Source organism: Cygnus olor, chromosome 8 (assembly GCF_009769625.2).
Source record: "Cygnus olor isolate bCygOlo1 chromosome 8, bCygOlo1.pri.v2, whole genome shotgun sequence".
Classification (NCBI taxonomy): domain Eukaryota; kingdom Metazoa; phylum Chordata; class Aves; order Anseriformes; family Anatidae; genus Cygnus; species Cygnus olor.
In genome coordinates this window covers 20604209-20619178 of record NC_049176.1, presented here as the reverse complement: position 1 = coordinate 20619178, position 14970 = coordinate 20604209, and the positions used below count along the sequence as shown (strand labels likewise).

General features: G+C 33.5%; 1 protein-coding gene across 1 annotated transcript in view; it reads right to left on the bottom strand.

The window, feature by feature from the left end:
• Positions 1–14970, bottom strand: part of ZZZ3 (zinc finger ZZ-type containing 3) — a 59724-nt gene that overhangs the window by 13224 nt on the left and 31530 nt on the right. The window contains 5 exon segments of the mRNA XM_040566058.1: positions 621–722; positions 906–977; positions 1268–1383; positions 1469–1616; positions 3026–3164. Coding sequence (XP_040421992.1) covers positions 621–722; positions 906–977; positions 1268–1383; positions 1469–1616; positions 3026–3164 — 577 coding nt within the window.

The window sequence follows — 14970 nt, the reverse complement described above, 5'->3', positions numbered from 1 at the left end:
TTACAGTACTGAGGTGCAGGAAATTCAGTACTCCAGTGTAACTCAATCTGAGAACAACTGGTGTCACACACTATACTTTCTATAAAGAATTAAACGGATGCTGTCAAAATCTGATGAACAACAACTATGTCTGGCAGTTTTGTCAAGGGCTTTGGGGCACTATTAAAATTCTTTATTTGAGATTAAAAAAATCACATTGTTATTAGTGAAATGCAGGCCCTGCTGTTAAATTTTTAAGAAAAAGTGATAACTGAAAAGATACTAAATTTTATGTATTGCAGTTATAAAAAGAGAGACCTACAATTAGAACTACTGTGAAATTATATACCAACTGCTGGGATGCAGTGACTGATACCGGTACTACCATAGACAGTAGAATATTCAAGCAATGCATAAACAGTCAAATCATTTTCTATCAAAATAGGTTTTATTGATTTAATTATGAACATTATCAAAAATAAACCTCTTCTCCAATTTCTCATTTTATGACTTATTGTATCTAGATTTATTTCTAATTTGATTTTTATTTCCTGTTAAAAAAAATCTCTTATCAGTGCTTCTTAAAAAGCTAAAAAATAATCAACAAAAGGGATTACTTCTTCAAGCATTTTACTTGTTACCTGCTTTGCTGTTCTATTTCCCAGTTCATCAGCTATCTTCTGCCACCTTCGGGACTCTACTTCCTCTGGTGGATACTTCAGAAGCAACTGCTCGAGTTTTTTCTAAATCAAGAACAAACAACAGAAAAAACACACATTTGCCTTAGTAGAGATACAGGTTGTCAAAGGACAGGTATCTACATACATGTGACTTTAACTTCTAATTACTGTAAATATTATTACAATGTTTGTTATTATTATCACATATGTTATTGCAGCTACCAATGTGCAAGAGTTTCCCATTACCTGTTCCTCTACAGTCCACAGCTGGTTAAAAGTTTCAGGTTTGGTCTCATCACAAAGTCGTCCTCTTATCATCTGCTCAAATACAGTATATAAAATGGAACAGGTGTTTAGAAAATGTACAGCTAGGATAACTTGACTTTGATCCTTTTACTAAGTAAAGATCAAAACTGAAAGAAATACATGCATGAAAAATTGAAATAAAACTGTTCTAAAGCAAAACATAGGGTCTCCAATTTGATCCATGAATGAATTTTATGATCAATTTTAACGGTTAAAGTAACAGTTAAAATTATTCACATACCCCATAATTTGAAAAATGTTACTGTTTTGTAAAAATTTATCTTTCCTTTTGTGATAACTACCTGTGGACGACTGCTTGTAGAACCTTCTGGACCATCACTTAAAGGCAAGACAGAGTATGAAATAGACTCTCCATCCTTCTTGGGATCCAAAGGACTTTTTGGTCTTGCAGGTATACCTACTGCAAACAACACAAGAACTGAATTATTAAACCTCCGTGCTGGTCTTTTGCTTCTTGTAACATATATTCATTCTCCTTTTACCTTTGTCAAAAATCAGCTTTGCTCTCCTACTGTTACGTTTTCGGTTTTTGAATTCTCTCTCAAAGTTTCCAAGGCTAGTGGTATATTGGTCCCAGGCAATCTCAGGGAGCTGAACAACTCTCTGAGGATATGGAAGACCCATATCGACCTGAAAAAAAATGTGAAAAGTGATAAACAATACTTAATGATTACATAATGATGTTGTATATCCCAACAAAGAACTATGAATCCTGGAAAGTTATGAAAAAGTTATGAAAACCTGCCTTTCAACTAAATGCAAAATTCAAAATCAGTATTTTTAAAGTGCCATGAAGCACACAGGTTTTTTCAGGAGATCTCTTTCAAGAGTAATACACAACAGTGCATATAAAATATGCAGCGGCACGGTCAATGATGGCTTATTGAGCACAAAGATTTAGAATTTGTTTCACAGCTGAAATCAGGTGTTTCTGACTTCAATACTCTGTTGCTGTCTACCTGTCTTTTATTTTGTTTAGACATACTGCTTGTCCACTACCTGTAACTTTCTTAAGGTTAAGAAAACACAAAGTTTTATTATCTGATAAACTGAAACCCAAACCCATCCCTTCAAGGAAATCAAAGCACAATTTACAGTGTTTATGCTGTCTTCTTACTATAACACAACTGATGTAAGCCTTACAACTTTATTTTATGGTCAACCTTAAGAGTATCCTTCCTTGGATTCAGAGACATAAACACATCAGATGCCTTCAACTAGCATTAGTATTTCCTATATGATACAACGATTATCAAATGCAATCCTATTACATGTTATTAACACATCTCAAAATGTAATGACTAAACTACCACTGAAAGCAATAGGCTGAAGTCAGACCTCTCTTTAAACCAAGGTATCTACGAACCTAGGGAAAAGGTATCATAAAATACTCATTTAATTCTCCACTGAAATACAGCATGTTGCTACCAGACCAGAGGGTCAAGCATGTTTGTCACTGGCAGATGTGGCAAAATGTTCAAGCTTTAAAACTTTTTTTTTTTTTAGTTTCTCTGTTACTACATATTTTAAGCTTGAAAAGAAAATCTTTCTTTATCAAAAATCATTCTCCTCCATCAGACAGTATTTTAGTTACATTATCCAGCACTCTTCCAGGTATGTTTTCTAGTGTCCATTTTGGTTTAATGAACTGTATTTCCTACTCTTTCAAAAGTACACTACCAAATTCACTCATAGAATGTCATTTAATTTCTCTAATGAGAAAAGTTACAAATTCCTGGCTTTATAACCAAGCACTTGCAGTCACCTGTAGATTTCAGGTTGTCTTAAAATACCCACATTACAAGTTTAAAAATTACATTTCCATGTAACAATGGAAAGAAAACATATCTAATAAAATATTTGAAGACCTCTCTCAAAGATTTTATAAGCCCAAGGATCATTTCTGCTCAGCAGAGAAAGGACTTCAAGCTCCTAATGTTTCTATGCAAGTATATATGGAATTCTGATTCCTACAAATGATGAATTACTAGGTATTAAAAAAAATCTGAATAAGACTTAAGAAATGCCCATTGAAATACCTTCTTCTGGAGTCTTTCCACAAATCCAATAGGATCTTTCAGTGCTTCTCTCTGGTGTCTGCCTAAACTTTCAAGGTCTTGAACTGCTTGAGTACGTTGAGCCTCGAGTACAGCAATCGTCTGTAACAGTCTCTGATAACTACAGAGACAAAGGAAAACATCTCACTAAATTTGTCTTTACAAGTGATCCCCCCAAATCTAAATACTAGCCACAATAATCAACTAGTATCTAACATTTCATAGCTTATACGAAACAGTTTATAGACATTTTTACTGAATTATATAAATAATTATCTCAAACTTATTTTAAGTAGTAGATGAATTTATATAAACCAGTAAAAATATGTATGTACTATATTTCTTTAAATGTAAAACCTACACTAGCTAAAACAATATGGTATCAGGGACAAGCTACTCATATTCTCAATAGCTACGATCAACATACTTTGCTTACAAGTAAAGAAAATAAACAAAATGATGTAATTTCTCTTTCACTTCAAAATAAGCTACAAATGACTCTACTACAAAATTTTAACATTGCACTCAACCACCCACACGCTGTACAGGAGCGTACAAACTTTGTAGTTAAACATTTCATAGAAGCTTCACTTTAGAGAAAAATGTAAGGACCATTTACAAAATGTACCAATAAACCAAGAAGTAAGTAATTCGCAAAATAAATACATACAAAAGAGATTCCTCTAAGTATACAGAAGTTGAATGAAATGTCAGTGTTCCCTCAAATCTGCCATGCTGGATTCACATACAATTCTGATTTCCTATTTAGCAGATACACTAAAACATCACTTATGTGACTCTCATATCTGTACCTGATAATGGAAGCTTCTCAGACTACCTTCTACAAAGCTAACTTAGAGACAGGAAATCATACCATACTGTAACTAAGCCTTTAAAAATGGGTAACTATGTTTAATCCTTTTTAAGCTTTCTAGTTATGGTAGTCCACTTCAGTTCCTGAATCATGCAGTTACCTGTGGCCACTGATGTTGCAAATTACTAAATATAGACTATACACACACACACTAAAATCTAAGATCTATTCACTACTAAACTATTTCAGTGAATTTTCTTTCTGCTCCCTTATTGCTAAAACAAAGAGAGCACTAATATAATGAATTCCACACACATTACAGAAAAGATCCAGAGGTTACAGAGCTAATGCAAGTTTTTCAATTGACTACCCTGGTAATTGGATAAGGCCTGAAGTGCAGGGAAGTAAACAGCCTGAAGGCAAAGTGCAGGCTTCATACCATGAAGCATTTAAGATTCTGCCTAGACAAACTGTTGCCTCACCCCCCAAAAAGTTAATTTTCTTTCCACTTACATGTAATAGCTGAAAACACAAGATACAGTCTTAAATTTTTTAGTTGAATACTAAAACGCTGAGTAGATTTAAAACCAGCATGATATAAATATATTATGGATCTATTATTATTTAAATTTGTCTGCACATATTCAGGTTATATTCAATTGAGACCAGAAATGCTTGTTCAGTAACTAATGCAATTATTCCTGAACAGGCAAAACAAAGAATTTCAGAACTAAGTTCTCTGAAGGTAGTGACAGCACATCGTAATTGGCCTGAGAAAATACTGCAATTCAAATGGTTATGGGTTCACAGGAAGCACCATCGGTGGAATTAAAATCTTCACTTAGTTTTTACCAATAGCATCTGATTACTGCCTATCTTTCCATAATTGAGTTTGAATGGAAAGAAATGATAACTGGAGAGGAGGAACAAAACAAGAATATCAAACTCTCTATTACTTCCACTCCTCATTAAAGCATTCATATGACCTCACTGAAGTGATCACGGACTAGAAGTTAAATCACTCAAAAATGATCCCTCTGGTCTTCATGGAAATACACAAAATACAAGGATCATTCAGAAACAGTACATGTGATGTTGATCTGCAGTTACATAGCACTATTATGAAATATTTCAGGAGTGAAAAAGGGGGTACTGCGCAAACTGCTCCAATAGATATATTTCCCAGCATTTTTTGTACCTCTGTCGAGGAAATTATTTCTTTGGAGCTATTTACTTCAATTTCCAAAGTTTTTAATAAGTAGATATATTCTGAAGCCCAGGAACAAGAGTGCAACTTTGTTACGTGAATATCAGATCTGTTTAAATGGGGGGAAATGTGCACTTTAGGTCTTGCTTTGCAAACAAAACACAGAAAATACTAGCCCTCAAATACGTCGTTAACATATTCCATATTCACGTACTTGATATTTGCTAAATACTGCATTCTCTCTGAACCACTGTTCTTGCTTTTATATTCTAACACAACTTTTTAACTGACTGTATAATAATGCACCTGCAAATAACCCCAAGTTTTGAACTCCTACAGTTTTCACGTGGCTGTACAGGCTTTCCGCTCGACAATCCTACACAACTGTAAGAGCGCCAAGAATTTCTCTGAAAAAGCAGTAAGTCAAGTAACACATGTTGAGCACTTTCTCAAAGTCTGTCTGTTCCTTTACTACATTAAGCAAAAGAGAGGTGTCCACATAATTTCCATGACACTTCAAAAATAAAGCAGCTAACAATTTTATGATACATCTTCCAGTTCCTTTGTAAACAGGCACAACAATTAGGATTCAGACTACTTCCTGCGGCTGAGAACTAACATTCTCCAAAATTCAAGAAGCCTAGTGAACATAAGACACAGGAAGGAGAAAGCTGCACCTCAGTTCTCCACAGTCTGCTGTAAAACTGGGTCCATACTTCAACAAGGCAACCAAAAAGCAACCATCTCTACATTACCAGCAACCACTACAGAATTTCCCATGAAGCATCTGTGAGGAATTACCAAAGAAAATGAACTCACATCCTCACATCCTCTCAAACTCACATCCTCTGCAAAAACAAAACCAAGTCATACGACAAAACCAAGTCATACGACTAAATATACGTTATCTGAGTAAACCTGCAGTCAGTTGTATCACCTACAGTGATGGGAGGTAGGCTTCTCTCAGTTCAAATCACAAAACTTTTGGAACATACAAAACCTGAAGCACAATTTATTTTGTAGGAAGATAAATATATAATAATAATAAATATAATAATATTATTATAATATTGTATTATTATTTTATTATTATTATATTATAATAATATAAATAATATATAATGCAGGTAGAGACAGTAGTATTCTACTTTCCCCTCTGGTGAAAATAAACGGAACTTGTAGACTGAAATCCCTTCAACCTCAAGGTTTAGTCCTTATTTCCTAATGTTAACTAATTTATCTTTATCAACCTTACATGACTACATAATCACCTCCAAAGTAACGATATAAATTCTCACATTTACTTCTTTATATAATCACATGTGACTTTGACCACCTCAAAGTTTCACAGAGCATTCAGACAGGCTATCTTGCATACACATCGCTGAAAGCTTACAGCTTACTACTTGCTTTTAGTGTGACCAACTATGGATTTAAAACACTTCCATTATTATCACAAACATAAGCTGTTCCCTTATTATTTAAATACATTTATCACTGGCAGACCACTATTGCAAATCTATGCAGTATTTTTAAAAAGATGGCAATACACAAAATAGCTTTATAAAGCTAGCAGGTGACACTTATTAACAAAGGAAAGCTGTAGCAAGGATTTTTTTTTCTTAATATATAAGTTAGCTTACGGACCTCCCTGTAATTTATTGTCTGCCTGCTCTCGGAAATTACTTGAAGATTTAAAAAACAGTGAATAAGTCAACCACATTTGCCACACAATCACCACTCAGTACCACGCAAAGACATGTATTTTGTTGACTAACTAAAAACAAGCGACGTGTCCTCTCCTGACCATGAAAATGCTGTGAAGCTGTCAGTGACCACTTTCCAATCCCCAAACTAGCTGCATTTCTACAGTTGTCTGAATATAGTTCACAATATAATAAGTACTATGGTAACAAAACTTTTGGGGATTAGAAGGTAAAAATATGTATGCCATAATTAGAATGTTATGACATCTGAAAATTTTATTATTTCTTATGCAGGTAAGATTTATCTTAAATGAAAGAGTATACTTTTTTAATAAAAAACATGGCTAAAATATATGTAGAAAAAATACCTACAGTAAAACAAACTTGTTTTGTAATTTGTAATTCCAAGAACTCTGTGCACAATCAGTATCTATCATTCCTTGGGAGGCTTTAAGCAAGTCTTTGTTTTAGTGCCATCTACTGGCACTGTAGCAAAGTACGTATTAAAAAATGCTTTCCTCATCATTTATCACTCTGGATTTTGGCATACTATCAGCAAATCAGAAAAAAACTTTATTAGATGCTAAGCTAAGAAAGGATTGGTATTAAGCAGATTGTATTAGAAGACTGAAAATTAATGTAGTAAATTAAGTAAATACACTTAATTTAAATTTACACAGGTAAATTTACACAAGTAAATAGAAGAAAACCTACTTAGAATTTCTAGTTTAACCCAAGGCAGCTATAGTACCAGATATATATATATACACATACCAGATATATATATACCATATATATATATATATATACACACACACACACACAATATATATATAATATATATATAGTACCCAAAGAAATCTTCAAGTCAGATCAAACAATCATCTCTTTTCAAAGACATTTTTTTATTTTTTAATTTAGTTCATAAACATCAGATAAAGTCCCCAGCTTTTAAGCTTGGCATGAAGTCTGCAAGATGCAGAAATTTTGACACTAGTTCCCTGCAAATTATTCTACAGTACATTCAAGATTTTTAAAAAAACTATCAGTGCACTGGGGACAAGTGCTGGGATTCACACTAATGCGAGACTTGTAGAACATACGACAGCAACATGGAAGCAGAAGAGACTGATGAAGTGGGGCCCTTTTTTGATATTCCTTCAGAAACAGGAGACTTTAAGGGTATAATCAATATAGGCATATATCAAGTCCCATCAGGACAAAAGCATCTTTCCCTGAAGAAAGCAGCACATGGTAGCTTTTTACTTACCTAATACTTAGGTACTGTGACTAAGGTAATCCACTTAGTGCCCATTTTGCAACTCATTATGAAACTGCTTTCCACTATAACTTAAACTCTTTATATGTACTATAATTTATTGTACTTTATCCATACATAGTATTGATACTTCAGAACACTTAAAAGACTTCTGAGATAACTAAATAATTAAACTGTATCTCCATTTTATACATGAAACAACAACAAAGCACGCACTAAGTGACTTCTGCTGGTAAGAATACAATATTCATGCTGTAGGAACAAAATTTTTAAAACAAAGAATTATTCACTTTTTTTTTGTGTAGAGAATGAAAGAGAGGGAAGAAATAAGGAAGTAAAGGATTAAAATGCGTCTTTTTATTAACATCCACTATGATAATAAATCATGAAGCAAACACATTCGGGCCTTCACTTAGGAAACAGAACTTTTAAAGTTCTTATATGAATCAAGAGCATATCTTCATCTTCAACTATGCAGAGCAAAACAAAGATGGACAAAGAGATACGCAACAACGAGAAGTTAAAAATCACATACCCATCCCTATCAAAGCCTGAATATACAGGAAACGAAACCCTAGGACCTTTTCTCCTCTTAAAATAGCATGTAAGTAGTTTGTAGTACCAAAGGAACTCCTATCTTGATAAGAACTTAACAAGATTAAAACAAACTTGAGTATGTGCTGCTCACACAATTCCTCTCTAAAAGACTGACTCTAAAATCAGTTTGTAGTTCATGATAGAGATCCTGCCAAAAATTCATATAAGATCAGAACAAATATGCAAGACTGGTAATGAAGTTAGCATTTCAAGCTAGGTTAGTTAAAACTGAAGACCAAAAACACCAGCATTCTCATAGCACACGTCAGTCACTAGGGTCTGGTTATTTTCTTGGTTGCATCATTATGCTTATTAACATTTTAGTGAAATATCTGAACATCCTTATCAGGTAGACAATTACATTATCATTTATTCCTTGCCCCACCAGATATACTTTTATACTGGTACACCAGCATTGAGATATCACCACTTCTGGTTTTGTTTAAAGTATCACTTGTGTAAAGCCAAAACCACACCTTTACTCTTACATAACTGTGCTGCGTGAATAAATTAATACTTTAAAAAAAATCAGGACCATGATTTTCCTACAGCATTTGATCTTGCAACTCTGATGTTTCCTACACCTCAAAAACATTTGATTTACTATGAGGATCCTCCAAAAATGGCAAGCATTTCTAAATGACCAGGTGGGAAAATAAATTTCTACCATTGTTCTGCATTAAAGTAGTAAATTGGCGGGTTACTCATTTGTTTTTCATTTGTGCATTTCTTCTCTGTGATTTCTGATCCAAGCTGAACAACAAAGTTTGAAAGATAAATGAGTTCCTGCATGGTCTCTCTACAATCTGTCAGCATGGGAAGTGGGAGAGATGGTAAGTGCTGGCTCCACTAAGAGCAAGCTGAGCAGAATTCCGCTGTTACTTTTTGCATACAGGTCAGTCCATCAGCAGGCACGAAGGCACACGCACTACCACCATGTCAGTCAGCAGGTAAGCAGTCTCTCTCCCAAGACAGAAAGCTACAACAGAGGACTCTTGGAGGTGAGAGTAATAAGAAGAAAGAAAAGCAGGTATCAGGCAAACGAGAAGAGAATTCAAGGAGCAAAGGACACTAATCCAAGAGAAATCAAGCTTTGTTTTCCACAGGATGCACTATTTAAATGAGGATCACTCTGGGGTTGATAGTGCTGTTCACCAGGATTGCACTGTGGCTGACACCAAGATAAATATATTCAGAGAAAGAAAAATGAATTTGACAAATGTACTTGATATTTAATAGCTCCCGGGATAAGCCTATTACTGGTGAGAAAAAAGCAGATGTTGCACACGCCCAAGACATTACCTCTTGCAAATTAAGAGCTCTATTATTTAGTGTTTATTGGGCAGTTTATGTAATTATAAATCATGATTCTATGATTATGAAAATACTCTTACTAAACATTTCTTTGATCTTGCAATAATTTATATCATTTACAACTTTTTCCATTGATAAGTATATAAAAAGGATGTTATAAAACAATAATGCTGGCAGAAAAAAATAAACCGAATATTTTAAGCTGGTGTAAAATATAACCAGAACTTGATTAATAAATCTGGTTGTATGCCCATTACAGGAGCATGATATGATTTAGTAACATAATTATCTGCACTACCAATCTGCAGTTGATCGGAAACTCATACTAGGAGTTTTTAATTGATTTCTTATTTTTCTACGTTGCAGATAAACTAGTTGTAGCATTCAAATTCTACATGAAATGAGATTTTTAACTTAAAGCTGATTTAATGTTTTGTTACTTCCTGAGAATATAGATCCATCTACCAGAGAACAGAACCTACTCCTTGGGGGTGGTGGTGATTGTGCATGCTTAAATTTTACATTAAGATGTAGTTTAAGAAAAATGTTATGCTATGTGCCATACCACTTTATGGTGGAGCAGACTAAGCATGGATTAAAACACATTCTGATCTAATACGTATGGCATATATGCTTTTTAAAATTAGCAATTAATTTCTATTATTCTTCAACACTAAAATTTATACTTCATCAATGCTGCCAAATATTCTCCTATAGAGAAATCACGGGTTACATATTTACAAAACAACTGCCTTCTCCTAATGCTCTCCACCTCAGTATGGAATAAAAACTGTCACTACTGAAAAGTAACTTGATATGCACCAATTCCCTGTGCTCCTGAAGACGATGAAACAATCTAAAACCTGATCTCCTCAGAATAAAACTGTATGCTGCACAGGAAGACAAGACAAATATGTTCTGAAAAATAACACAGGAGGATAATTTATTCTGTAGTACTAGCTACTCATAGCTACATACCCTCACTACAAAGGAATGTTAGACTACCTTATCTGTACATTAAAGTAAATCCATACTGTATGATAAATTTGTCCTTAACTCTGACATATATATCTGAATATATCTGAAAGCATGGGGATATAATACCGTACTGTTAGAATATTTTTATTCTTAACCAATATACATATGAAGATAGACATTGAGATTTTATCATAAAATATATTCACTGAGAAGTAGCTTGATTTTTAATATTCGTTACCAGCCAGTTAAAGAAAAAAGACGGTGTAGGGAATATTAGAAATTCAGCTTAATGAAAGAGACTTCTACAAAATTATGTTAGAGTTACACTTCAAGAAGACCTAGGCATAACAAATAAATATATATAGCAAGATGCACCAGACTGTATTCTAGCAAGTCAAGTGCAATAAGACAAACTTTTAAAATCTGATTTATTAGGCAGAAACATTCCTGACTCACTGAATAAAATACAAACCTAGTACCACAGAAAATGCCACAGATGTTTCTTTTGTTTCTCACATTCATATAATATTGAAAGTTAAACACATCCAAATAAATTAACAGTATTTCTATGAATAGTCAATTAAATCTTATTGGACTATCCAATGTAGTCCAAGTTTCCAAGGCCTCTGCAACAATAACACCTGCAGTAAGAATTCACAAGACTGGGTTTTAAGAGACGTATTAAAATAATTCATTTTAATCTGTCTTCAGATTAAATGTCAGTACAACTATTATAATGTTAAATATTACAAAGTAATAAATGAAAACAAAGATACATGAGATACTGAACAGATACAGGGTACTATTTCTTGCAACTTAATGCTTGTAGGCAAGTCTTCACGCACAACTCTTGTATTTCAATGGGCTTACCTACAGGCCTAAGTGCTCCCTACAAAGCAAACCACAACTTACATTATCTTAGAAATACACATGAATCTTATACACATGGAAACTCAATCACATTTTCACCTAAAGCCTTCAGTAGCTCCAGAAGAGCTCTGAGCAAAATTTGTCCCTCATAACCTGGTACCTGCCAAACAGCGCAAACTTCCAAAGAGATTAAGAGAAGAAGAAAAAAGAGCACTAAATGAAACACAGGACAAAGGGGAAAATACACTGAGAAAAAAATATTGCAAAGATAGAAAATTAAAATAAGCTAATGCACTGTAAGAAACAATTAGACTATAAAAAGATACAGCAAAGAGATATTCAACACTACTAATAAAAGACATATGCAAAACACTAAATACAGCGTATAAAATTTAGCAATGTAAAAATTAAATCAACAAGTTCTGTTTTAATGAAAGTATCTCAAAAGATGATGTAAAGGTTTCTGAGAAAATAAAAGCCGATTTCTCAAATATTCACCAAACCATATTTTTCTGAGGCATTACACCAATACACAAGAAATCAAATTGTGTTCAATCACAGAAAAATTAACAATACTTTACAATTATACAACCCCCTACATCACTCTGTTACTGTCTACATGAATGTCTAACGCTGCAATAAAACTTCTCTTAGAGATCTTGGATCCTTCTTTGTAGGATGGATATATCCTATTAAAGAGGTTGTGGAGCATCCATTGTTTTGACCTTCTCTCAGAATGATAATATTCCATAATGTGCTTTCTGTGATAATTATTTTCCTATCGTATCATTCAGTTTTCCCAGAAATATTAACATATGACTGTGCTTAAAGATGTTTAACATTCAAAAAACAACAGATACTCATACAAAATACCAACAATATACATCACGTTGTTTTTCTTATAGCAAGTCACATCACCAGCTGTTGAAGGTTATGGTATATTCATATTTTATCAATGTTGCAGTAATTTCTTGGAGAGTGAAATCAGCTGTATGAATGCGTATTAATCAAACTATGTAATGAAACAAGAAATAATTTAGTCTATAGACATAAATTGATTCTACAACTCAGAGGAATATAGATCTTTTTCCCCTCTGGGCAGATCCAAAGAACAGTATTAATGGCTTGCTGGAGAAATCTGTCTCTGACCCAGCCAAGATGCTAATGTCTTTCTGAATTTGCTTTTAAAAGTGAACAGAAACATAAACCAAAGGAAAATATCATCCATAAAGACAAGTTTAATCACAAGCTAATGAAGGACAGAAAAACAAAACCGTATACCATTTGCAGATCTAAGAAGCTTAAGACTAGCATACTTTGCTTAACCAAAAATATCAAAGGCAAAATGAATAGCCTGTACCTGATGGCACGGGAACCCTGGAATTCTTTGTGTCCGAAAAGGGGACATCAGGGAAAACATTTCTGCTAACATCTTTTTTAATTTACCATTTTTGAAAATAATCACCAAATGAGATTAAACAGGGCTAAAATCAATACACAATTCAAAACCTAACACATGAATTAAGAGTACCCTGTAATGAATGTTGATATATTTTAAATCTGTAAAAGAATGTATTGCACTGTATTTGATTAACTTTTGAACTATGGAGTTCCAGATAAAGGATAACAGCATTCAAATACCAAATATAGATTTAAGTTCTTTAGAAAGATCACATTATCATGAGGAACCATCAGAATACTAGATTTATTTTCTTTCAAATATAAGCCCTACAGCCCCCCCAAAGCTGCCCATAATTTTCCAACAATAACAACATGCTTTTAAAGGAAAAAGAATATCCAGTTAAGTAACACTACCTTCAGAAGCATGCTTCCCTTCTGAATAGTAGGGATGACTTTCTTGATCTAGGAGAGAATTCTAGTTTTGACTTTGTTTTACCACCAAATATCAGTAAAATATAAGATAGGATAAAAAACATAGCACTTGTTTCAGAATTTTGCATTCAGACAGCAAGTTAATAGCAAGCTACCAAGTCCTAGTTGCAGGTGATGTGTACAAAGATCCAATTTTAAAAGCTCTAACAAACAGCCTGCCAGTGTGAACAACAACTAGTCACATTTTCAGAGCAACAGTATATATTCAAAAGCTAACACTAGGGCATATTCCTGAATTTTTTCAAGAACACTGTGGATCTTTGTTTAATTGTTACGGGAAAAACAAAACACTTTTTTTCCCCCACATTTACCTTCAAGTTCAGATTTTGATTTAAAGAACTGTGCATTTTGGACATGTTTAATTTGGAAGATGTTAAAATGGAAACTACATCTAAAAATCTGATCTAATCTTCATCACTCTTCCTAATAAATACCAAGTAAGTGGATACAATACTATTATATCTTTGCACTAACAGAACTAGTAAAGTCATCCCATATACAGATTAAAAATTTCAAAAGACAACAGTCCATTTTTCCCATTTACAATTTTTCCATTTACAATTCTATCTACCAAGACAAGTGTCCATATACTTTGGACTGATGGCTGAAGCTATAGACAGTTCATCATTATTTTAAAATACTAGTTTGTGTCAACCATGCTCTAATCCATAATTTTATCTGATTAAAATAATGCATTCATATCCAATATTGAGCAAAATTTGATCATGAAAATAATGCAACTCTAATATCCCCCCCCAAAGCAGGCAACTTCTGCTGAATTAAACAATCATCTCTGCTTTGTGCCCCTTATTTGTAATGATTGTGCTGTGATTATTACAGAAGCTACTAGCAATGGCTTTAGCTCTCCACATGAAGCAAACTGAAGATTATCTGAATTTGGCCCTTCAGTACTCACAACAAAATGCAGAGCGTCTACTAAACAGCAAAACACACAAGTCAAAAGTGTAACAGACTGCACAATAAAAACTGCCACACCTATTATTTGAAGACAAATTTTCTCCACGTAAACTTTCTTCACTGAGAAAAGCACCCTTTTGTTTTAAAGATCACTGTCACAGTTATCATGTATTTACAATTACTGCAATTCTCTACTTACAGACATTTAGATGATAAATATAACACCATATCAGTACTCTTTTCTACTAATAATCAGAATGTATATATATTTACATTTAAATGAATATAAACAACAGTGTAACATAACTTATTCTGGAGAAATTTCTCAAATTGCTGTGTTTAGAAAATTTA